Here is a 22,711-nt window from a genome sequence, read left to right on the forward strand (position 1 = left end):
AATACATCCTAAATGATTTTCTGACAACCCAGTTTGAACAGGAAAGTGACAAGTCCTGCGGCCAAGGAAGATGTAATTTTGAATCCCCCTCAAGGAAATGAAAGAATTAGACTTGGGCATTAATTATTTGTGGGGAGAATATTCTTATAATCACACCTTCTGTGTTTTTTATAGTGGGATTTTTTTGCTTAGTTCTCTGAAAACAAAGAGTATGTGTACTGCTAAGCGAAAGATCTGGAGTATGAATTAATTTACTGTTTTGTTTCCTATTTGCTAACATGTGGCTAACTAGAACTAGTTTCTGGCTGGCTTTGTGATCAGCTTACGAGACATAAAATGCTCTGCGAATTTGTGTAAGAAACCTTACATTTAAGAATTTCTTCTTTCCTTAACTTGTTTGCATTTATTTTGGGGTGGTCTAAAATGGAGCTTGTATAGGCCACGTGATAATCCTAAATGTTTTCACTTTGAAAAGTGTATACCATAATGAAAAATAAATGAGGACGCTACTCTTGAAATCCATGTTCTTAGCATATAGGATCTCTGTATTTAGTTTAGTAATCTTTTTGTACATCAGTGGGGAACTGTTAATTTCACTCTTCAGATTTGTATTTTGCCTTCAGTAGCTTCTGTTCTAAAGCTGTATGTGGTGGTGTTTCTTTGTAGGTAAAAGGAGGCATTGAGACTACCTTAGAGAAAGAAGTCCTGCAATATGACTACTCTTCTTCGTATTTTGATATATTTGTAAGTGTTCTTTAAAAAAAAAAAATTAAAAAAAATTAAAAAGCAGCAAAGGTATAGCTTTCTCGTGTTCCTTCTTCCACAGATGTTCCCTAGTTTGAGTCCTGTGAAAGAGTTATCTTTTCTTGATAATTTAAACTGGAAGGACTTGTACCAAACTTTACACGTCTAGTGGTTGCCCAGTCTTCTTTGACAGCAGTCACTTGTGAAGCTTGTGCATAGAGATGCTTGGGCACACTTAAATTGTATCTTCTGCTTTGGAGGGGGTAGAAAAGCAGATTCAAAATTTAATCAAGAATGTAACACAAAGATTATTATTATCATAAAGATAACATAAAGATTATTATCATTAGAATGACAAGACCAATAATCCTGCAACTGTAAAATAATTTTGTTTGAACTGACATTTTTGTCCTCCCACAGAAATAAGTCAGTTGCAGTGATGAAAGACTTGTACCCATGTTGGCCTGTATAGGTCAGTTTTTTTCAGATTCCTGTATTTTAAGTCAAACAGGTTTTTTTAACATTGTACTAAAAAAAGATGACGTGAAGTACAGTTCTCCTTTACAATGTGTAAGAGTCTTAGGCACGTGAGAGGAGCTCAACTGTGTTAGGAATTGTGTCCTTCAGCATGGCTGTAGCTCTGTAGTTGCAGTGCATTTTGCACTGCATGGACTGGAGTTACTGATGTCTACGTAAAAGCTGTTTCTTTAAGTTTCTCCTAAATGGCCCGTGTTTTTGTGAGATCATTAATTCTACCAGATCTTGTTTCCCTGCAGAGGTAAATTGGTTTGGGATCAGTCATTTTATACTGATGGCTGTATCCAGAATCTCCCTTTGAAACTGGTGTAAAAACCTGTCCCTGCTTCTGCGCTGGGCCATTTGCTGTGTCAAATGGAATGAGGTACCAGATAGATACACAAATTTTGTAAGCTAGCAAACTATGCTACTTCTCCCTTTCTGTCTCATCAGATTCTCCATGATACACCTTACTGCAGAAAGCAAGAAATGTTACCTCTAAATGTTTATGCTCTGGAAATTATTTTGACCTGTAGGTGAACCAAGGGTTAAAACAATATAATTCAAAATAAAAGACTTTTATTCCCTGAGAAGGGACTCTGTCTTTGAATTCTGAAAAATTATTTGTGGGCTTATACAGGATTTCTTCTGTTTCTACTACACATCACTGAAACATGCATATTTGCATAAGATTAAATGGGTTCATTGTACTGCTGGCCATGTCTGTCCTTGACTTCAATTCATTTTAAGTGTTTGTTTCACTTTTTCTAGATTCTGAACACATCTTTTAAGACAAGCTGGAGGCAATAGGCAATCTACTGTCAAAGAATAAACATGGAAATTGAGGGTTAGGGTCCCTGATTTAGAAATCTCCTTTGTTTGCTTTTGATATCATTTTCTGGCCTAGAAATACGTAACTTACATTTCTTTACTGCAAAATATTTGGAATTGTTTGCTTCTGCAGGCATCTCCATAAAGAATAATTGATTGTTGCAACGTTAGTATTTCAGTAAATACTAAAAATATAGTAAGTAGAAAATTGTTTAAATAAATTCTTCCCATTTTCTGATTGCATTTGTGAAGTCTACAGTTTTAATTATATTCTTGCGAAGTAGCACACCACTAAGATTAGTGGGATGCACAGTGATGCTCAAGGTATTTGCTGGATTATCTGTGTCTAGATTTAACTGCTTAGATTCCAGTCAGATCAAATGATCAAGAACATGATTTGTGTAGCTTTCTTGTATTTGTGAAATTGCACATGCTTGCATCTTTGAGCCTTTGTAGACCTGTGAGTAATGCCATTTGCTTTACAAATGAGAAATGATGTTCTGTTTCTGTTTTATAAGCAAAGCCATGTTCAAATGTGTTTTCCAGTAACATAACTTAGATTGTCCTGTTTTAAGTTGTTTTGTAAGCAGTATTTTCAGTGAGCTGAGAATCATGCAGTTCTTCTGTGTTCTGAATTAACCAACAAATATTTTTTTCCTTTCTCTATAGCTACTGGCAGTCTTTCGATTTAAGGTGTTAATACTTGCATATGCAATGTGCAGACTGCGCCATTGGTGGGCAATAGCTGTGAGTAGTAGCCAAGCATAATAGAGTTTTAAGTAGAATGGATCAACCAGACAAAATTTTTAGATGCCTCTTATCGCTTGTATGTTAAGAATCATCTTGATGTTATATAGAAAAAATCACTGTACAGTAACAGATTAGAAAATTTTTCTTCTGGAATGTTTTCAGTCTAAAGAATTCAGTAGCTCAGTGGGTGTGGTTAATGTTAATAGACATTGAAGACTTATTTTGAATCTAGTACGGATGACTGTTCATAACCGCTTGTCTTGTTAATTCATGTCTGAGATATATTTGCACATGAAATAGTGAACTATATTTCAAAAAGAAGAACTGGCATTATTGTACCAGTGATCCAGCTGTCCCTTGACTCCCTCATTCTCAGCTTTTCAGATGCCAGCCATAGAGCACTAGCACCTCTATTGCTTCATGCTCCAATACAAAATGTTGAATATGCATCCCTTCTTAGAAAGGAAAATTCTTGAGAACTGTTGGCAATGGTAACTTTTTCCATGGATTGGAGCAAATATCTTTAATGCAGTATTTTGTGGATGAGGAAGAATGCAAAACTTGATGTCAAATTCATGCTTTCACCAGTTAATGCAATAGATTGTAATACAATAGGCACATTGCTGGCTTAGTACATTGTAAATCTTAGGCTTTTTTTCCCTTACACCGTAGTAGGTGCATGTAGAATGTGTTCATGTATAACTTTCTTCAAGTGAGTAGCATGCAGTGTGTTTAGTAATCTGAGATGATTTGTCATGATTTTTTTGAAATTTTGTTTTTAGCATGATGCAAACACATGCATAACAGTAACTGCTGCTCTAGTTGTGTTTATTTTTAAGTGCATGCCTCCCAGAATCCCTTACTCTTAGTTGTGTAGCTTTAGTGTATTTCTTCCAATGGCATCCAGCTTAATGCAATTGGTTGTGAGGTGGTAAGAGTGAACTCGTCATGGTGGTGAGCAGTACGTATATAAAATTCCACTGAAGGTTTTGCAGAAGCCGTTAATCTTAAAATCCTACCTCTGCTTACCAGAAGCTACTTAGATTCTGCTATTATTTAAATAATTGCTGGATCCAAATCCACTAATAGAGTTAGAAGCCTTGCTTAAGTGAACAGTATTTGTCCACTGCTTTTTTGGGGTTTTTTTTTTCAGACATTTTGTGCAGCCTGCCACTTTTTAAATGTCAAGGGATATCGAGTCTTCAGAGTGATTAATTTTTCACAGTATCATATGTGAATTAGAATATTAATTCAAATTTACTCATGCAAAGATGTTTTGTTATTTGAAATCTTTCGATTTGGATGGTAGTGAAAAGCATTTGAAGCAATTGCTGTTTTTCCAAATTGCTTTTTTTCCAAATACGTATGTCGTTACTTTTTAAGAGACTTGGTGAATAAAATAATGCATCTTCATTATACAGTAGGGTCACAGTTTCTATAACTCAGCATCTGTGTAGCTCCTAAACTGCCTATCTGCTGTGTGGAAATCAATATTTTGAGATGTCTGTATTAAAAGTTATATATATTGAGAAGGTTATTTTAATAGCACTTTAAGTTAGTGGGATCATACTCTGTGTCTTATTAATCTACGATCTTGCTGTTGTTGGTAAATATTTGAGGAACTGATAGATAATGGCAGAAATGAGAAAGTAAATCTAATTATTAGTCCTAACTGTTTTTACCCTGTCTCTTTCAGTTTACAACAGCAGTGACCAGTGCCTTTTTATTAGCAAAAGTAATTATTTCACAGGTATATATTCTAATCAAATGCTTGTTTTACTTTGTTTTCTTGAAAGCAAGATTCTTCAGGGTAATTTCTGTAACATTGTGTGGTTTTGTTTCCTGCAAGCTGTTCTCACAGGGTGCTTTTGGCTATGTGCTGCCCATCATATCCTTCATACTTGCCTGGATTGAAACTTGGTTCTTGGACTTTAAAGTGTTACCACAAGAAGCTGAAGAAGAAAACAGTAAGCTTTTGATATTTCCCCTCAATCACTGCAGTTGGCAACATTCATAACTCACATTATCTGGCAGAAGAGTGGTTCTTTCAGCTTCTCAAAATTTGAAGAGCTGTGGGAAAAAATAAATCATATGGCATAATATTTCTTTTTCTGGGAAGGAACATATGTCTTCAAAGAAGTGGGATTTTAATTAATTCAGGGAGGCAAAGTTGAAAGTTACAAGAGCCAGATCAGCAATTTGTGAACCACTTAGGAGGTATATAATTTTGTATGCTTAAGACATGAAAATTTAACTGACTTGGGCTTGTAAAATGTTATGTTTTCTGGGTAGTGCATAAGTCACTGGTTCCTTTTCTCAGAAGAACAGACACAATAACTGACTCAACGTCGCTGCCTCTTCTTTTGAGGTGGAAAAGGGAAAGCAAAGAAGTATTGTAGAGGGTGCTTCATGCACAGACAGTAAGACCAGAGCAAGTAGGAAATTCAGCCTCTTTGAGATGAGGCAGCAGGTCATCTGAAGCTTGATGTATTCAACTAAATGGAGGGAGCCCATTGATTTAGTTGAAGGAAAATATTGCTTGAGTGGTGAGGAAAAGAAAGCGGAGATTTCTACTACAGATGTTTTGTTAGTGTCAACAGTAGGAGAGCTCTAATACAGTGAAGCTGTTATTTGTGCATCACTATCTGAAATACAGTAGTCTGAAACCCTGTTGGAAGCTCATGTTTGCCTGCTGGGTAAAAACAAAAACCTTACATGGGCATGGATTCCTCCATTTTTTTAGTGATTTGAAATACAGGCTTTCTGCTTCAATTCCTTCTCTTCTCTTTTCCACCACTCAAAGAAGTTTGTTAAATTAGTACACTGGGTTTTGCCTATAGAAAGGGGAAACTTACAATAACTTTTTTTCTTTTCTCTTTTGAAGGGGTGAGGAAATAAAGCTGTATCGCACTATTATCTCAAAAGATAAGAAATCTAACAAGTTCAGACTTTTGCATTTCTTTATACTGAATATTCATAGACAAATAAAGTGTTTGATACATACACTTGTAAATGTTTGATGATCATATTCATAAAATTGAGATAGCATTGCTATATCCCTGTGGGATTCAGTGACACTTGTTAATAAGGTAATTTGGTAGATAGAAATAGTAGTTTGAGTTAGAAATGCATTTTTTTAAATAACTACTGGCTACGTCAGATAGCCCTCCTGATTCAGTAAAACATCAAGGTTTTCTTTTTTTTTCCCCATTAGTCTTCATGTGGCAGAGAGTAAAGGATGGAAGTTCAATAGCCTTATGTTGACCTAAAATGCCATCTTTGCCCTGTTATTTTCAGAAGACCTGTTGATGGCAGTAAGGATGAGGTGAATTAGCTTCTCTCCCAACTCTTTTGTTTTCTGTCCTATATTAAACACACTGGAATAGCCTCATGTCATTTCTAAATAGTTTTCCTGATTCTAGATGAAATTGAGCCTAAAGGAGTTGAAGGTTGGATTAACCAGGTATGTTGAGACAGATAGATGAAAGCAAACCATTCATGAGGAGTTTTATAGTGGCAAAGTGAGAAAAATACTTATTTTCTTATGCGTGACAGCTCACTGATCATTAAAAATGTATTTCAGAGTTTTAGGTAGTGGATATTGATAAATTTACATATAGCATCCTAATCATGCAGTTGTACATAGTAGAAAGAATGATTCCTTAATTCCTGTGCAGAGTACTTCTGTTTTGCTAGAGTACTTCAGTTTGCTTAGCTGCCTGAAGTTATGTAGAAGACATAAACGTTAAATTAACAGTTTGCTTTTTCCCCTGAGATACTTATTTACAGAAGTAACTTGGTAGGAATGCTAATATAATACATCAGTCTTTATGATTCTTCATGAATACTTGATCTTTAGGTGCTATGTGATAACATTGGGGATTTGGTTTTTTTGGGTTGTTTTTTTCCCCTTTAGGATTTTTGATAGCACAGGATGCTTCTGAACGAGCCGCTCTTCTTCACCCAGGAGTCCTCTCTGATGGGCAGTTCTATTCTCCTCCTGAATCTGTAGCAGGTATTTATGTTCACATAGTGAATGATTTTTCATATTGACATTAAACTCCTGCGTCTTTCCCCCACTTCAGAGGGTAAGGTGGGGAAAGCAAAAAAAAAAGGTGGGTTTTTTTTTAAATGAAAAGTGTACTTTGCAGACCTAAAATAAAAGATTTTTTTAAATTCAGTAATTCAGTTTAGTTACTACCTATAAGATGAATTGCAATACATGTAGTTAATGGGGCTTCGGACATGCCCCGAAGCTGTTACAAAGAAAGTAGGTCTCAGCTCTGCGTATCACATGCTTCGTTCTAGTTGAGGTATGAGGTGAAGCAAGCTAAAAAAATAAATGGAAATACTGCAAGATTTAAGAACATATTTCCTCGTTTCAAGGAAATGAGTAATTTCTGTATGGGTTGAGTGGATTTGAGTTATTTGAGGATGCAGTGTGAACTCTCAAATTCTATGTCAAGCTTCTTACCCTAAAGTGTAAGTCTCTTCTGTAAAGCTGTGCTGTATTATTCAGTATATTTAAATATTACTATCTGCTTATTGCTGTAGATACATTTGCCTGTCTTGCATTATAGAGTTATACATGTTGGTGATATTTTTCAGTTTAATGCTGTGTCTATGGTAGCAGAGCATCTTGGCATAATGAATGACTTAGAGCTCCATCTAGGGATGACAAAGCATTAAGGCAATGTTGAGTATAAACTAAAGATTCAAAGTGAAAATGTATTTTCATTAAAGCTGTGAATCTATCTTGAGAAATAATGGTTGGAAGTATTATACTGTTTTCAGCCTGGGGATTTTTTTGTCAATAGAATATACAGTGTGATAGGAAGTGTAAGTGGAGCTGCTGTGTTTTCCTTGGCCATTTGGCTGGGTCAGCGCTGCATGGGCAGTGAGCTATCGTGTCTCAGCATGCATGTGATGACTACAGATTTATATGACTGTGCCATTGCTTTCAGCTTACCGAACTGCTGCTTGTCACCTGGGTTTCCGTAGCAGCTCACGTGCCACCCTCTCTGCTCTAACTGCCAAATAAACTTGTCCAAGCACCCTCTATGGGTGTGAGAAGTGAAAGGAACAGTCAAATGAATGTATTTGAACTAAAAACACATAGATGCTGATAGTCACAAAGTATTCTGAAACTGGTAGGTGATGTACAGTAAGAATAGCTCACAATTAAAAATACTTTTCTCAAAATTCTGCATTTCTTTCAGATAAGAGAAACTGTGGATTGTTCTAAGAGAGCAATTGTCAGTCAATTTACCTTATGTATTGATTGGAAAATCATTTAGAGATAAACTATTCCACATGATCATGCAGAGGAGAATAAACTCCTCTGCTGACATGGCAACATGTCTAAAAACAAATGTTTGCTGTCAGAAGGTGACATTTAAAACAGGCTCTGCTGGAATTTGCAGCATCTTTATTTTTTTATGTCTTTTTTGAAGAGGCACATGTCCAGGGCCATACCCTTTTCCATCTACTTCTTCATATGGGTTTACCCCTTATCCTCGGCATTAGACTTGATTGCCAGGTAATCATTCTGGAGGTAGCAAGTGGAAAATCAACCTGGAAAGAGTAAATTTCTACAGTTTCTGTACAATTTGAGCTTCAAAATGATAGGCAGGTATGCTATTCCAGGAAAGAGAAGGACTTCAAAGCAGTCTGAGAAAAAAAAAACACCCAAAACCAAATGCTTAACACCTCTTTATTTTCTTTCTTCTTTCTGAGAGGCAGTACAGGTCCACAGTTCAGCTTTTAAATTGATGGCAAAAACCCCAGTCAGTCTCCCAGGTATTTTATCCCAGGCAATTCCTTACCTTCCCCCCCGCCCCCTACCCCATGGGAGTCTCATTTAAGCCGCCTAAGACGTGTATGCTGAAATGTATGGGCTGATAATTTCCTCAGCCCTGACAAGGGCTGACTGCCACCTCAGATGTGGGCAGAGGCATCTGTAGCTTGGATTAGATCTCCAGAACTCTTTGGGTCGGCGCTGCTCACCCTGCTTGCTTGGTATCTTCTTGCTCTCCCTGAAACAACTGATCTATCAAGCCACCTTCCTGTAGAGCCGTGCCTCTAGCAGGAGCTCTCTTGGCACATAGCCAGGGAAGCTTTCTTTTGGGGGCCTTCAGCAGAGAACTGGGAGCAGGCAGGGGGACGAGGAGAAATGGGCAGAAGGAACTGTTTGGTTTCTGGCTTACAGTGAGATAATCTCTTGGCAGAACACTTGGTACAGAGTTTATTAATTTGTAAAGCAGTATTTCTGGCTGCTTTGAAAGTGTCTTCTGGACTTGTCTTCCAAAGAGCAGGATGTAGTAAGTAGGAAAATGTGCTTGACAAATGTGGAGTTGATGGTCGTGTGCTGAGTGAAAACTTTAAACACTTGCTAACTGAATCCATTGACGGGGTAGGTGTCTCAAGAATGATCCCAGTGCTGGGTTTTGGGTTGGATGACTGTTAAAAAAACCCCTTCAATTTGAAAAATCTGGAAAGATAAGAAGCATTACATAAAAAGAAAATTTTTATAGGCAATAGTTGCTTTGAGTTGGCTTTTGATAAGCCATTACCAGTGGTGGTCTCCTTTCTTTTTGTTTTGGGGTTTTTTTTTTCCTTGTTCTCTCAACTGATCTAATAGCTTTTTTGTCTTTCTATTCAGGATCTGATGAAGATTCTGAAGAAAAGCAAGACAGTGAAAAACCAGTTGTATAGCAAATATTAGAAAGCAGGTAAGTTCCTTTGCATAGAACCTGAATATTCCTAAAAATATTTTTTTTCGTAATTCCTTCCCAACTGATTTGAACAGTGGGCTAACTTTTAGGAGTTCATCTTTGAACCCAGTCTGTCTGTCTGTCTCAGCAACCTTCAAGCAGGAAACCCTGCCAGGCTCTTGAGACTGCTGAGTTCTGGCTAACCCAGGCCCAGGGATGTGAGCATTTCTGCAGTACAGTGTAAAAAGCATTTATTTGTTGTCTCTTCTGGAAAGAAGCGTGGTGGATCAGATGTGTAAAAGCTCCTCTTTTTTTTTGAAGCAGGGAGAGAGAGTTCTTTGGAGGTGGCAATGCAAAAGTGCTACGAAGAGATTTTAATTCATTTAGGTCTAGCACAAATAAACTTATATTGAAGATTGCATGGACAAAACTACTTCAATGCTTCCCCTCCTCAGTCTGTTTAATACTACAAATGGGTTACGTTGGAGTAGCTGCATCTTAAGATTTTTGTAGTATACTTTTGGTTCAATGTGAGAGATTATGTCCTTATTTTGGAAATTATTTTGTTTACTCTTGGCATTATCTTGCCTCATCCTTTCACTTCACCATGAAGCTCGAGTGAGAGGAGGTATTAAATGTTCTTAAGAAGCTGAAGCTTCTGATTTGAAGTCTTTAGTGCTCATCTGGAAAAGTGGATGACTGTTTCTTTCTAGCCTCCTCGCTTTCAATAGCTGTTGTCTTGACTTGCATCTTCATTCATCCTGACTTGTGTTATCTGTTACAGAAAGAAAATCTCTTGAGGGAAGTTGTTGGGGTTTGGAAACTGGCAAGAGGCTGTGGCTGACTTGCTGATGGAGCTGCTGACAGGAGAATTTATTCATTAGAAAGCAAAGGGAATGGTTCCCATGTACTGTAATACCTCACAAAGGTGTACCTTGTTGACATATGTATATTAGGTTGCCTCCCAGGTGGCATGAAAATATTTGTCCATGATGTATTTTATTATTCAGTGAATCCTGAAGTTGATCTTCTAATGACTAGGTAATTACTGGAAAGTGTTGTCTTGTGTACCTAATCAAGAGACTGGTAATTTAATGAAGTAAAACTTCTCTATGGTGGAAGTGTATTTAATGATTGTTGGGACTCACTAGGTAAAATTATTTTATGTTGTTGCAAATTTGTCTTAAGTTTTATGTTTACTTTTTTAACTCCATGCATTTTCTTTTTTAATGGATGTGTTCACTTTCTAAAATAAAGATGCTAAAACGCGGTAATGCATTATGATATTTTGTTGCTTTATTAACTGAAAATCTGCACGTTCCACTCCTTTATTTCTTATTGGGTAGTGAGGATTCCAGTTTGCATAGATTTTGTGTAAAATGTGGTGGTGTGCAGTTTGGTCGCCTGTAGGGATGCAGTGGTAGTGGAACATCCTTTATTTGCTGTATATGTGATATCAAAAGGATGCAAGGAGCTTTTTGAAATAATTTAGTTTTCACTCTTGTTCTCATGGGGGATGTTCTTCAGGTTCATGGAGGAAACTGGAGCCTTTGCAAACACTGGTATTATCCCAGTAGTGAAAGGAAGGGCAGTCAGTAGTTCGTTCGTTTAGGTGTGTATGTATTTTCAGATACAGATCTTAAGTGCTTGACCAATGCTTGATCAAAAGAGGTTTAGGTAACACCTTATTTCTGCCTATAAGAGGAATGTGTGTTGTTGCTTTCTTAATACAGCCATTAGGTTTTATTAGCAACCTGCCCAGCAAATATTAAGTACCAACATAATCTTCCCACGTTAACTCATGCGTATGGACTATATTGCTTTGTGGTATTTCCACTGCTGTGGAACAGAAGCACAGTGGGTAGAAAACAGGATGGGCTGTGGTCTGTCTCTTGCAGTCATTACTACTTTCCTTGAAGTAGTAATTTCAGTTTACAGGATTTTTCCACTAAAAGCCAGTCCTCAAAGCATTAAAACATACATTGGCTTCTCCTTATGCAGTCTCAACAAATCGGCAAACTAGCAGCCGGGGCTTGTAAGCTACTGCAGCTGTCAAACTCACCAGCTTTGGGTATAAGACATTGCAAGCAGGCTGGGACATTATTTCTTAGAAGTGGGCTTGAATCATGATCACTTGCTTAGTTGACCTGTTGGATTTGAGCTACAGCACTGAGAAAAGACCATTCTGGGGGCAGAGCAAGGGGAAAGGCGACGCAAAGGTGGAGATGAAGGTGATGACTATGGAAGTCTGCAGGACCTACATTTAAGCAGATGTTTTGAGAATGCTTTTACAGCTGTTTCATTTCACTTCAGTTGCTATCAAGCTTTAACACCAAAATCATCAACTGCCTTTTTCCTCCAGATAACAGTTCTGTAACTGTATGACTAAAAGACAGGCACTCCATCTCCCTTCACATTGAAAATCCATGTACATTGAAGGCAGCAAGTGGTGACACTGGCTCCAGTGTGCTATTTCTAAAAAACTCTTACATGAGTGCTGGATGAAAAAAATAAGCATTGAGTCTGTCACTTACATGACTTCAGAATATTCAAGATCTGTTCCAGAGGATGCAGGTAATAAACCATTAGTAGAAAATAATACATCAAAACCTGTCACTTAACAGTGCTGGAGTGTTCCTAACCAAATATTAAACTCAGTGAGAAAAATGCATCTGGGATAGGAGGTCAAAAGTTCCATTAAACCTATGAACTTCAGCTAGGAGCGTGACTTTAGTTGAATACCTTCCTATATATGCAATATGGAATTCCTCTGGGAATCTAAGAAATGCAGCCTATTCTCAGTGTTTGCTTCTTCCTGTTTGTAATGTGCTGGGTTTTCTTTTTATTTGGCTTGAAAAGGAGAGTTGAAATGAGTCTTACGTATGTTTCATTTAAGAATCTAAAAGCAAAAAAAACCCCACTGCCCCCCTAAAATGCAGCAGGCTGTTGACCAAACTGATACCATTAGCTGCTTGTCATTCTGTAATCCATGTCAGGCTTAGGAATGTTTTGATGGATGATTTATTGCAATCATAATTTCAAAATACATTTTGCAAGAATTTTTCCCATTAAGAAGAAATTAATCTGTATCAGGTTGCTTAAAGCTCTGAACTACATAAACTTTTGGGAAAAAACGAAACATATTTCAGCCTTGTTACAAGTATTTTTCAGTTTTGTGGCAGCAGCTTGGGACTAGATAATCAGGTTTCCATGAAATACCAAAAAGAAGATGAACATACATAACTTAACATACTTAAGATTTTCTGGGTGGTTAGTTTTGTGGGGGATCAGGAACCTGCAGAAGCTGGCATTTGTTACATGGTGTGAGAGTGCACACCACTGATCAATAATCACTGCTGTTTAATATCAAATTTACTTATTCAGTATATTAGGCATTACATGCATTTTGGATTTATTAGACTGATACAACAGCATGGTGAAATAACCAGACAAGGATGCTGTAGCAAGGACACTATACAGGGGAATCCCAATACAGATGTGATTCCCATTACCAGTCCCTATATGCTACATCATGGTGCTCCCCCATGCCCACAAAGTAATAAGTAGGTTGAGGCCAGTTTCTGCCTGTGCAGGGTGAGCCACATATCCACATTCCCCGTGGGGCTGGGCTGGCTCAAGAAGACACAATGCTCCAGCAGTTCTCATTGACAGGACTGCCATCAAAGGGAGGACAGTAAAAGAAAGAAAGTGTTTTCTGAAACCATGTGGTTTTTGCCCATAGCCTACTCTCTACAGAGAGTGAATGCTATTAAGAACTTCCACTCTTTTCAAGCTGGCACATCGTAAGTGGGAAATGAACAGCACACTTGCAGCGGCAACCCTGAAATATTTACTGTGCTTGAGACCAGCAGAAGCCAAACATTTGAGGAATCATTCTTTGGTACTCATATCTGATCCTTTCCTGTTGCAAACTGCTGGCCTTCAGGAGTACATCTCAAAGCAAAGCAGGTTTCAGGATCTCTGCAGTCCAGAATGTTAATGCTGATCTTGTACCAGAGCTGTTTTCAAAATGTCCAAGGATTCCTGTTTCCATTTTCACTCAAGAAGCAAACTTAATTGAAATGTGAGTACTTTAAGTTAAGTTAAACTATCTACTTTCATAATTTATTCAATTAATATTCTTCAGTAGAAGTTACATTCTATTAGCGTATTGCTTAATGGCAAAGATTTTATTTTATGAACTTCAAATGGGTTTAGACATAGCCAAAACTGTTCTCATTCTTTCCTAATAGAAGGAAAAATACACCATTTGCTAGTATGTACATGTTAGTGTGATAATGAATCCCCTCTTTCTCTAATTGCGATTTTACTTTTATCCTCTGCTAAATAAACCAGAATGCTTTATGTACCAGTCTATACAATTAACTACTTGCTCAACATCTCTCAAAAACTTTGTACAGGTCAGGCAGGTTAGCAACCTGCAAAATGTTGCCATCTTCTGTGAAATGCTTAGGAGGTAAAAGATGAGTCCTAAAAGCTTTGTAAAGTACATGTTCCACAGTCCATTTCCATGTTCTTGAACCGGAGTCAGAATCTTCATTCTGAAACAGAAATACAGAAAAACAAAAAAGGTCAAACAAACTGAAATTGGAGAGCACTCCTTAAGAAACTTTATTATGTAAGACTACAGTGATTGTCAAATTCTGCTGGTATTAAGGAAGTTAATTCTATACAGTCAAGGTAATTTTAAGCTCTGAAAAGTCACCTGCAGAATGGGCTAGCTTAACTGAATGATTAAGCAGATACTTAGACACAAGCAGACTACATTTTTAATGTATATGCATCCTTATTCTGCTATAGAAATTTATCACATCAGGTTAAAAAAATACATCCCAAACTCAGAGGCCAAGGAGTGTTGTAATATTAAGTACACTACAATACCCAAAGTTAAAAGGTTCTCAATACATATACTACTTCAGAAAATGAAAGCCACAGTCTTTCAGAATCTTGACACACTGCTACTTGATTCAATTCACTGAAAGCAAGAGCTGGAAATAGAAGTCTACAGCTGAAAAAGAAGTTTCCTGTGTGGCATTAGTTGTTAGTTTGTAAAACTAGTTACATATTGTCATACCTGAGAGTCTGTCAGGCTGGCTTCATCTATTATATATTGCTTTCTAATGGAGTAGAACATAGCTATTTCTTTACTTAGGCTTTCAAAACACTCCTTTTCTTCATCCCAGTTTACCTGTTACAAGAAAAACAGTAGAATCCAAATAGCAGTCAGAGACTTGATAGAAATTTGTAGTATGGAAAAGTTGTAATAATGCCTTGGCCATTTCTGAGCTGATAAGATAAAGGCACAGAACAAACAAAAAAATATAAAGAGGCAGAAGTGGAGGCTTTCAAATCCAAATATATTCTCATTCAATTATTAGTTATAGATGCAGAGGCAAAACATGACTAATCAGCAACCACAGCAAAAATGTTTGGAGCGTGTAACAGTACATTTAACCAACTCCAGGCTTTCCTTTGCAGCTTATGATTAATTATTTGATTCACTTCATTCTTTCCTAAAGAGAAAAAATAATTTGTGAATAAGTGAAATCATGAAGAGATCATACCTCTGTGGCCAAGCGAAGGATAAACATAGGCAGTCCTTCCAGTGGTGGAACATAGTTGTCTATCAGAAGTGGTAACCCAATAAGGTTTCCTTCCTGCAAGACAATACTGCTGCTTCAGTACAAAAGAAATGTTCTTTCTTGCAGTAAACACACCAAAACTGTTACCTATTGTAAGACTGATTCTTACCAGACTTAGTAAGCAATGCCAGGCAGACATTGCAGGAAGAAGGTTAGTGATGGTGGTTAACTTTGTGAGGGAGGCCTGGCTTTAAACCTCTCAGCTCAGGGAGATCCAAATTCTGCTTCCTCCTCTACCTCTAGCCATTGTCTACACAAATCTTTCTCTCTCTAACACACACACAATGACTAAATTATTTGGTAGCTAATTAAATATAAACTACTTTGAGTAATCCCATTCTAAAAGCAATGTAAGTTCTGAGCATTTTTAATGAAAGAGGTAAGCTACCTCAATCTTACTAAGACCTAGCTCCAGTAAGCAGTGGAAGCAAACTACTGCAGTTATCTGCTACCAACACCATTTACTGTCAGAAATAAGAGCAGCAGTCACCTCATCAATTTCAAGAGAAAAATAATCTTTCAGCATTTCAGCCTTCTTTAGCATAAAGTCCACGATGTACTCAGCAAGCCCTTCTTTTGGGCCATCTTCTTCTGTCCAGCCACTTTGGGGATCCTCTAAAGCAAGCATTGAAAGCTCATATAGAGGAGCTGGCTCCTAAAAATGCAGACGGCAAAATAGTTGTTAACAATCAACACACTACTGAAAATCTGCAGCTTCTTCCTTCACATATAAATTAACTGTACTATACTATTGCTGGCCTGCAGAGCAACCAGTTCTGCTTATCGTAATGAGTCTAAAATGTATTGATTTCTTTTTGATACGATTCTGTGCCATCCAGAATCCTGCAGACTGGTGTGGTATTTACAGAAAAAGCGCTAGCATTCAACACTGTATTTCTGACAGACTGTCTGTTATAATTAATTACTTGTCCCAATGTAATGAGCTACAGCAAAACTTTGGGAATATCTAGAAGTGACGCTAATAACAAGCGGCCAGGATGACAGCTCACAGTAGTAGCTACAAAATTACTAACAAGTTTTCTACGTTCTATTACTGTAAAAGAAACAAAACATCACTCTTGTAGTGGACAAAACTCCACCTATAAAACTATACATTTGTCTGGGACAGTCTTACTGTAAATAAATAATTTTTTTAAAAATCTAGAATATAATGTAAAATTATACTTACAGACAACCTTAAGACTCCAAAGTTTGCAAAGTCATAAATAAGTATCTGGTAGAAGAGTTCTTGGCTAAATTGAAGTGCAAAAATTAGTCATACTGACAGGATCATGTATCTCCAAGTTACCATAATTAAGAGATAAAGTAAGGGTCATCTTGGAAATATCACATGTGCATATCCATTCATATTAACAAAGATCTTACTTTAAACAGTTTAAGATTAACACATGCTATCTAGATGTTTACAGTTAAATCTGACATCACCCCCACTGGTGCAGAACTGTTACATACTCAAGCATGCAGCCTCTATCGGTTTATTCCCAGACACCTTTATTTCAACCTCTTTAATCCTTTGCTGCACTGCAAGAGATGCACAGGAGCTTGGAAACAGACATGTCAAATCTTAAGTATATTCTCTTACTTGCTACAAACGCTGTAGCTGGCCCAGTAAGAGTTCATGTGCAAAAATACTAACTGTGTGTTACGGTCACATCCTGCAGCTTCTCTAGAAGCAACTGGATAGATTTTAAGTGACTTTACTGAAACCTCTGCTTGTTTACCTTTATACAGTGTGCTGCAGACCAGCTGCTACTACAGATTATCATGAAGCAAATAAAAAGTCATTCCCTTCTCCCATCTGTGAGCACACAATACAGTAGCTGGCATTTTTTTTTCTTCTAGTTAGCTTGGTATTCTGTAGTTATTTCCACTGCCAAACAGCTAAGAGCTTCTTTACCTGAGCTTTGTTGTATTGAGAAGATACAGTTTTGTCTGATATTGGGCCAGAGCCCACTGAGGGCTGACACAGCCAACAAATGAGTTATCACGTAGCATCTCCTGAAGATCTGAAACATTTGAAGGGGCGGGGAAGAAACAAAAAGATGTAATTTCATATATATGCAACCCTGCCCTAATGTATCTTGTTGAGTCATCTGTGTCTTTTTAGTGTTAAAGTCTCAGATTACTGTTCAGTTGCTACTGCACCCCTGCTTCTCATAAGTCTGTGCTACCAACTATCCATGTTTTGAACATGAATCATTTGTGTGCATACACTTCATATATATGAAAACATAAGTATAGTTACATAAAAGTTTAACTACAAATTCAAATTTTAAAAAATCCCTGTGTTTGACTTGAATAGCCCTTAAAAATTTGTTTCTAGCCACAGGAGATAAGTATGGAAGCACAGTCATGCCTTAAAGAAAACTGCAGACGTGAAACAACTTTGCAACAAAATCTAATACTGTCAGACTACATTCTGAAAGCATGATAGAATAGGTCCATAATTTATTTTATTTTTCTTTTCCAAAGTAAGTTTCTGGCCTTCTTGTTTACATATATTTTAAAAACATATTATGGAATCTGACTTTTCTTATGAGTTCATTTTAGGCACTCCACAAAAAGCGAAGACAAGACATAACCTCAAGCAATTGTGCAAGTTCTACCACGTATTTTGACACAGTTTTGGACATTTTATGGCTCAAGGACAACTGTTTGATTTCACTATTTAAACAGTGACAGTAAGGTATGGAATCACCAGCTCAGAATTACCAGCCTAATTAAAAACTTTTTCTGGAGCACAAGTACAATGTAATTACATGCTGTCTAAAGATCATGAACTGATAAAAAGGTTATTTATTACAGGTGGCTGTTAGTCTAGCCATTTTAGCTGTGGAGCTTTTCCCCAATTCTTATTACCAGAAAAGTCAATATAAATTCAACAAAAACCCCAGAACACAAAATTCCCAACAGTTACACTAACTGAGTAATATGTGTTACGTGACTCAGTATGACTCTGGAGGCAACTGAAATAATTTCATCTAAGTGCAACAGATACAAATGAAGACGAAAAGCAAAAGCAGTAAGTAAAAACTGAGTTTATCAAGCCCATCCCAGTCTACTTCACAGTCATGCAACTAAGCAAAATTTTTGTAGTGACCGTATTTCTGCCATTTGTTTGAAAATTACAAAAGAATATAGTTTTTCAAGCTGTGACTTTATAGCATTATTAGCTATGATGCAAGTTAAGGTTTGCCAAATATGCAGAAAGCCTAGAACATCTACCAACTAACAACGTACGTGGAAGTTGTTAAAACAGCCCTCCAGTGTGGCTCAGTACAGCAGCTGCCTGGTCCAAGTTTGGCCCTTGACACTTAACAAATATTTCTGTTAAAAGCTCACTTAGCAGCAGTGAGCTCCCTGGGCCACCTTCTAAATATCTTTTTCCTCAGCAGTTCAAACAATCCTGTTTAGCTGGTGGAATACCAGTAACCTTGAGAAGCAAAAGGCTTGCTTACTTGCATGTGCCCGGTTACTGATTTCCTCCTGGAGGGTCAATACGCTGGTCAAATTGATAATTCTTCGTCTAGGGGTACAGGCCGCAGTCATGTCCTGTCTGGTGTCATCTTTCTCCATTTCTATGTCTGCGTCTTCCCGTGGTCTCTTTCTGCAATACCAACACAAAAGGAACTGTGTTCAATTCTCCTATCACTTACGCAAAACGCACCAGCAGATGGGATGCTCAGTGCACTTGCTGTACATTAACACTGGAAATGCAGAAAGTTTCCCAAAGCTTCCCAAAGAGCCTGTTTTATTTTACTTCTAAGGCATAATTTGTTAGGAAAAGGTAGTTCCTAAGAGCATTTGCAGCTCTAATACCAATCACAGACATTTGTTGTTTAAGCACCATGTGAATTGGGCTCTAAAGAACACATCAAAAAATTATATTTCTAATGATTCTTTTTCATGATCATTTTTCTGTAATACTGGGGGGAATCAGATTCCCTCAGAAGACTTTGGCCTCTCATAACAACTTCTGCAGGAGCTGTAAAAAGATTACCGCACTTTTATCTTTGCTCGGGTAACGTCTGCAAAATTCAGTGATGTAGTTTCTATCCCTCACCCCTCCACAAAAGGAGGGCCTCCAAAGAGAGACAGAGCAGAATAATCTCCGTAAACTGAAGTTACTGCCATTATTTATACTGCTTCCTGCCTTTCAGTATGCATGGAAATCTCATTCCAGTTACAAAATTTATCACAAGTAATATAATTTACAGTTCACAGATGGAGGTTTAATTTCTCAATAAAATGCCATGGAAATGTTCTAAGGAAATTTTTCCTTCAGAAAAAGCAGCATTGCAAAGAGATGAGAAAAAAACTTCAGTTTCATGGCCATGCCATGAAATAAATAGGTAGCCTTGCCTTGACCTCAGGAACAGTGAGACTTACCGAGGCGGCACTGTCTCAGGAGACAGGCGTCCTCTCTCACTCGACCCCCCAGGCCTCGCTGTGTCCTCCTGAACATCAGCAATTTCAACTACATCACCGACATCTTCCATTTCAGCATCCTGTGGCCTAACCGCACCCTCCGGAGGTCCTGCATTCACCTCTGCTGTCGCTTCAGCGGGGCCTGTACTCAAGGGGTTGTTCACTGGCTGAAGAAAAGCATCCAATTTCTGCTCTCGGGAATCTGTGCGGACCATCTGATGTGCATAAACTTTATCGCTGGGTCCTTTGGTAACCCCAGAAGAGCTTGCTGCTGCTTTTACAACCTCACTGGAAGAGCAATCGGCCCCTGGAAGCAACGTCTTCGTTGAGATACGGGGAAGTAAAGAGAAGAGTTTCAACAACAACAACAAAAACAAACCACAGAAAGATCAGCCACACTTTTTACAGCATCAAACACTGTCAACTTCTTAAACAGGCTGCTAGCTTTGCACTTGGTAGCCACATAGCATAAATGGCATAATCTCACCAGTTAACAAAATTCGTAGTTAGCACTCCTTTGTCCCAGAGGGAGAATCTTTAATGTAAAAACTCACAAGGGAATTTGTGAGTTTTTTACAGATCATAGTTATAATTCTTAAACTATGCTCTACACAAACAGAAGTTAGGGAATCTTCCTGAATTTTCTGTTTAGATTAAATCCAAAGTGTTGTCAAATACACAGAAGAGTTTCCTCATCACGTCTTTCACATAAACCAGGGCAGAATAAAGAACAGTTTACCACTTGTGAAGGCTAATGTACTTGTACAATGAAAAAGACTGATAAGATACTTGACAGAAAGGTATTTGAAATGTTTTCATACATTTTTTTCTCTTTTCCCTCATTGTTAACATTGGTTTATTAAAGTAATTTCATCCCGGAAACAGAGATCTCAAGCTATCAGTATAATATTGATAACTATTAATCACCACATAGATTGTACAGATTATCCACGACAGTTAAAATAGTGCAGAGCTGCAGTCACTTCAGATGTCTTTTCACCTGAGTGAAGTACATCCTCGAAGAATTGGAGCCCAATAATTTGCTCTCCACATGTTGTTGCACACGCTCGAGAATACTGTCTTCATGGAGGAAATGGACCTCATGTTTTGTAGGGTGCACATTCACATCTACATTCTGGGGGGCTATTTCCAGGCTGGAAAACATTTTAGAAGTTAATCTAAAATTTCCCATGGATGGCAGAGAGGGCACAAATTGGTTCAGTATAAAATTTGTCAGACTTGGGGCCGTTACATGCAGAGAAGCCAAAATAGTCCTGCAACCTCTTAAAGTTATACCAAACAAATCTGCAGTGCATTAAAAATAATTACTCTGAAGAACTCTATTCCAAATTCACCATAGTCAGCTTACATAGGTGACGAACTTAAATTGATCTCTCCATCGTACTACTACAAAAACCAGCTTTTAGAATTATCTTTTACTTGCAGGGTCTCATGAGTTAATGACTTCTGATGCCCTGTCATGTAGCAATAATTCATGCAGCAGTTCCATTAAATGCTGCAATGCAAGAACTTTATTGTTAGCACTGGATATCAGTGTTTGACTGGTGAAAGGAGAGATTCAGTTGCTTAGCAATTACAAAGCCAGGGTTTCCATTCTATGCCATATTCTTCAATTTTTAAAGGACAGCTTCTATTCAACTTTAGCTAATATTTGAGTTTAAAAAAAAAAAAATCACTTTTAGTTGTATTAGCATACTAAGAACAGTAACTGTTAAAAATACAAATATAAATCCCAGCAAGGTAAAACATTAATGAGTTTGGAATAAGTGATCTGACTGGTCCAAAATGCTCCACTGTATTCCAAGAGTAACTTGATTTCCTAAGTGAAGAGTATCTATAATATGAGAGGACGTAAGCTGAGATTACAGAGACTAGCTATTTCTGAAAATAAGGCCCATCTTTTTAAGATTTCTTTATAATGATTTAGTTATCTCCTGTCTGGCAATTAAGTACTTCAGTGCACTGCTTAAGACTACTATCAGGAACACAAATGTCCTTCTAAACCTACTCACCCTAGCCATATCCTACACGATAGCATTAAAAGGCTACTTCTTCCCGTTACTTTACCTTAAGTATAGGAATGGATGCGTACTTTTTGGCAAATAAGCAGCGTACACGGTTTCTATGGCTTTCCGCAAAGCGGCTGACTCTACCAGTCGATCTGAAACACAGAACAAAATGCTATTTTCAGAGAGCCCCAACTACGCCTTCAGACCAACATCTTCACACTTTGTATCTTCAAAGGGCATTCATTATACCTGTTTTTCCTGAGGCCTATTTATTCTTATAAAACCAGGAACAGGCAATATCTTCTTAGTGTGTTTTCTATTTAGAAGTATTTTTTGCACAAATACTGAAATAACCAGACTACCTTTTCATTATTTCATACAGTCATGGTTTGTTGCATCCCGTGCCAGTGCTGATACAGACACTCCTCTGTGTAAGCTGGCAGGACACAATCATAACCATGATACCGCACAAGCTTACGTTTCTTTAGGCCCAGTTTTAGCTGCTTTCCACTATTTAGAGCGCAAAGCACGATCCACATTACAAGCAGAAAAACACCTTAAGATCTACAAATAACTGTAATACTTATTCTTAGTGGTTTTGAAGAATGCTCATACATTTCGTAGTTCTTCAGAAAGTTTTGTTCTTATGCTTATTTTGTAAGCAACGTGACTATACAACATGCTGTACTTTTGTTTTAAACTTACGGTTTATGAAGAGTAAAAATATACATTTCTTCACAGAGTAGTTTGCATTTGTGATGTAGCCTTTCAATTTAAATGCCAGATTTGCATCTTCATAGCCCACTTCTATCAGTTCCCTATTGACAGTTTGACAGAAACACATACACACACAAAAAAATGAATTTTTCAGTTGGTGCAAATCTCAAACAATACTCACAGGTAGTGATAAATTGTTCTATATTCTATTTATATGCATTAGTAGTAGCCAAAAATGCATAACAAAGAAATACAACAGTGCAAACCTTATTTGGACAGGCTGAACCGATGGGCTGAG

General features: G+C 37.5%; 2 protein-coding genes across 3 annotated transcripts in view; one reads left to right on the plus strand and one right to left on the minus strand.

Annotated features, from left to right (window-relative positions):
- The window catches only part of STARD3NL (STARD3 N-terminal like), a 13,811-nt gene extending 2,990 nt beyond the window's left edge, over positions 1-10,821 (plus strand). Inside the window, exons 2-8 of one of the 2 annotated variants that reach the window (XM_010190731.1) lie at positions 667-744; positions 2,761-2,838; positions 4,538-4,591; positions 4,691-4,808; positions 6,758-6,856; positions 9,503-9,572; positions 10,339-10,821. In XM_010190731.1, the coding sequence (XP_010189033.1) occupies positions 667-744; positions 2,761-2,838; positions 4,538-4,591; positions 4,691-4,808; positions 6,758-6,856; positions 9,503-9,555 (480 nt within the window). In that variant the 3' untranslated portion in view covers positions 9,556-9,572; positions 10,339-10,821. The remainder of the gene's footprint in view (positions 1-666; positions 745-2,760; positions 2,839-4,537; positions 4,592-4,690; positions 4,809-6,757; positions 6,857-9,502; positions 9,573-10,338) is intronic. The other variant, XM_010190732.1, reaches the window with a different exon arrangement.
- A 3,104-nt stretch (positions 10,822-13,925) lies between these two features.
- On the minus strand, positions 13,926-22,540 carry MLH1 (mutL homolog 1). The gene is made up of 11 exons (XM_010190733.1): positions 22,402-22,540; positions 21,755-21,848; positions 20,667-20,820; positions 19,628-19,986; positions 18,697-18,845; positions 17,136-17,244; positions 16,407-16,470; positions 15,708-15,872; positions 15,140-15,232; positions 14,650-14,763; positions 13,926-14,116 (listed from the first exon to the last, which is right to left on the minus strand). Exons 1-11 carry the CDS (start codon positions 22,538-22,540, stop codon positions 13,949-13,951), a joined length of 1,608 nt encoding a protein of 535 aa, XP_010189035.1. The 3' UTR covers positions 13,926-13,948.
- Between the last annotated feature and the right edge of the window lie 171 nt (positions 22,541-22,711).

The sequence above is a fragment of the Mesitornis unicolor genome, unplaced genomic scaffold, assembly GCF_000695765.1.
Source record: "Mesitornis unicolor isolate BGI_N332 unplaced genomic scaffold, ASM69576v1 scaffold52508, whole genome shotgun sequence".
In the NCBI taxonomy this organism is placed as follows: Eukaryota; Metazoa; Chordata; class Aves; order Mesitornithiformes; family Mesitornithidae; genus Mesitornis; species Mesitornis unicolor.

Bases quoted from the DNA above. Each gene is read 5' to 3' on its own strand.
- MLH1 (XM_010190733.1), bottom strand. From the start codon at position 22,540: ATGTGTTTCTGTCAAACTGTCAATAGGGAACTGATAGAAGTGGGCTAT. The intron at 18,846-19,627 runs GTAAGTCTCACT...TTGGTATTGCAG, and splicing joins CCTGAGACAGTGCCGCCTCG to AAAGAGACCACGGGAAGACG. The intron at 14,117-14,649 runs GTATGACAATAT...TTTCTGTTTCAG, and splicing joins CCAGCCTGACAGACTCTCAG to AATGAAGATTCTGACTCCGG.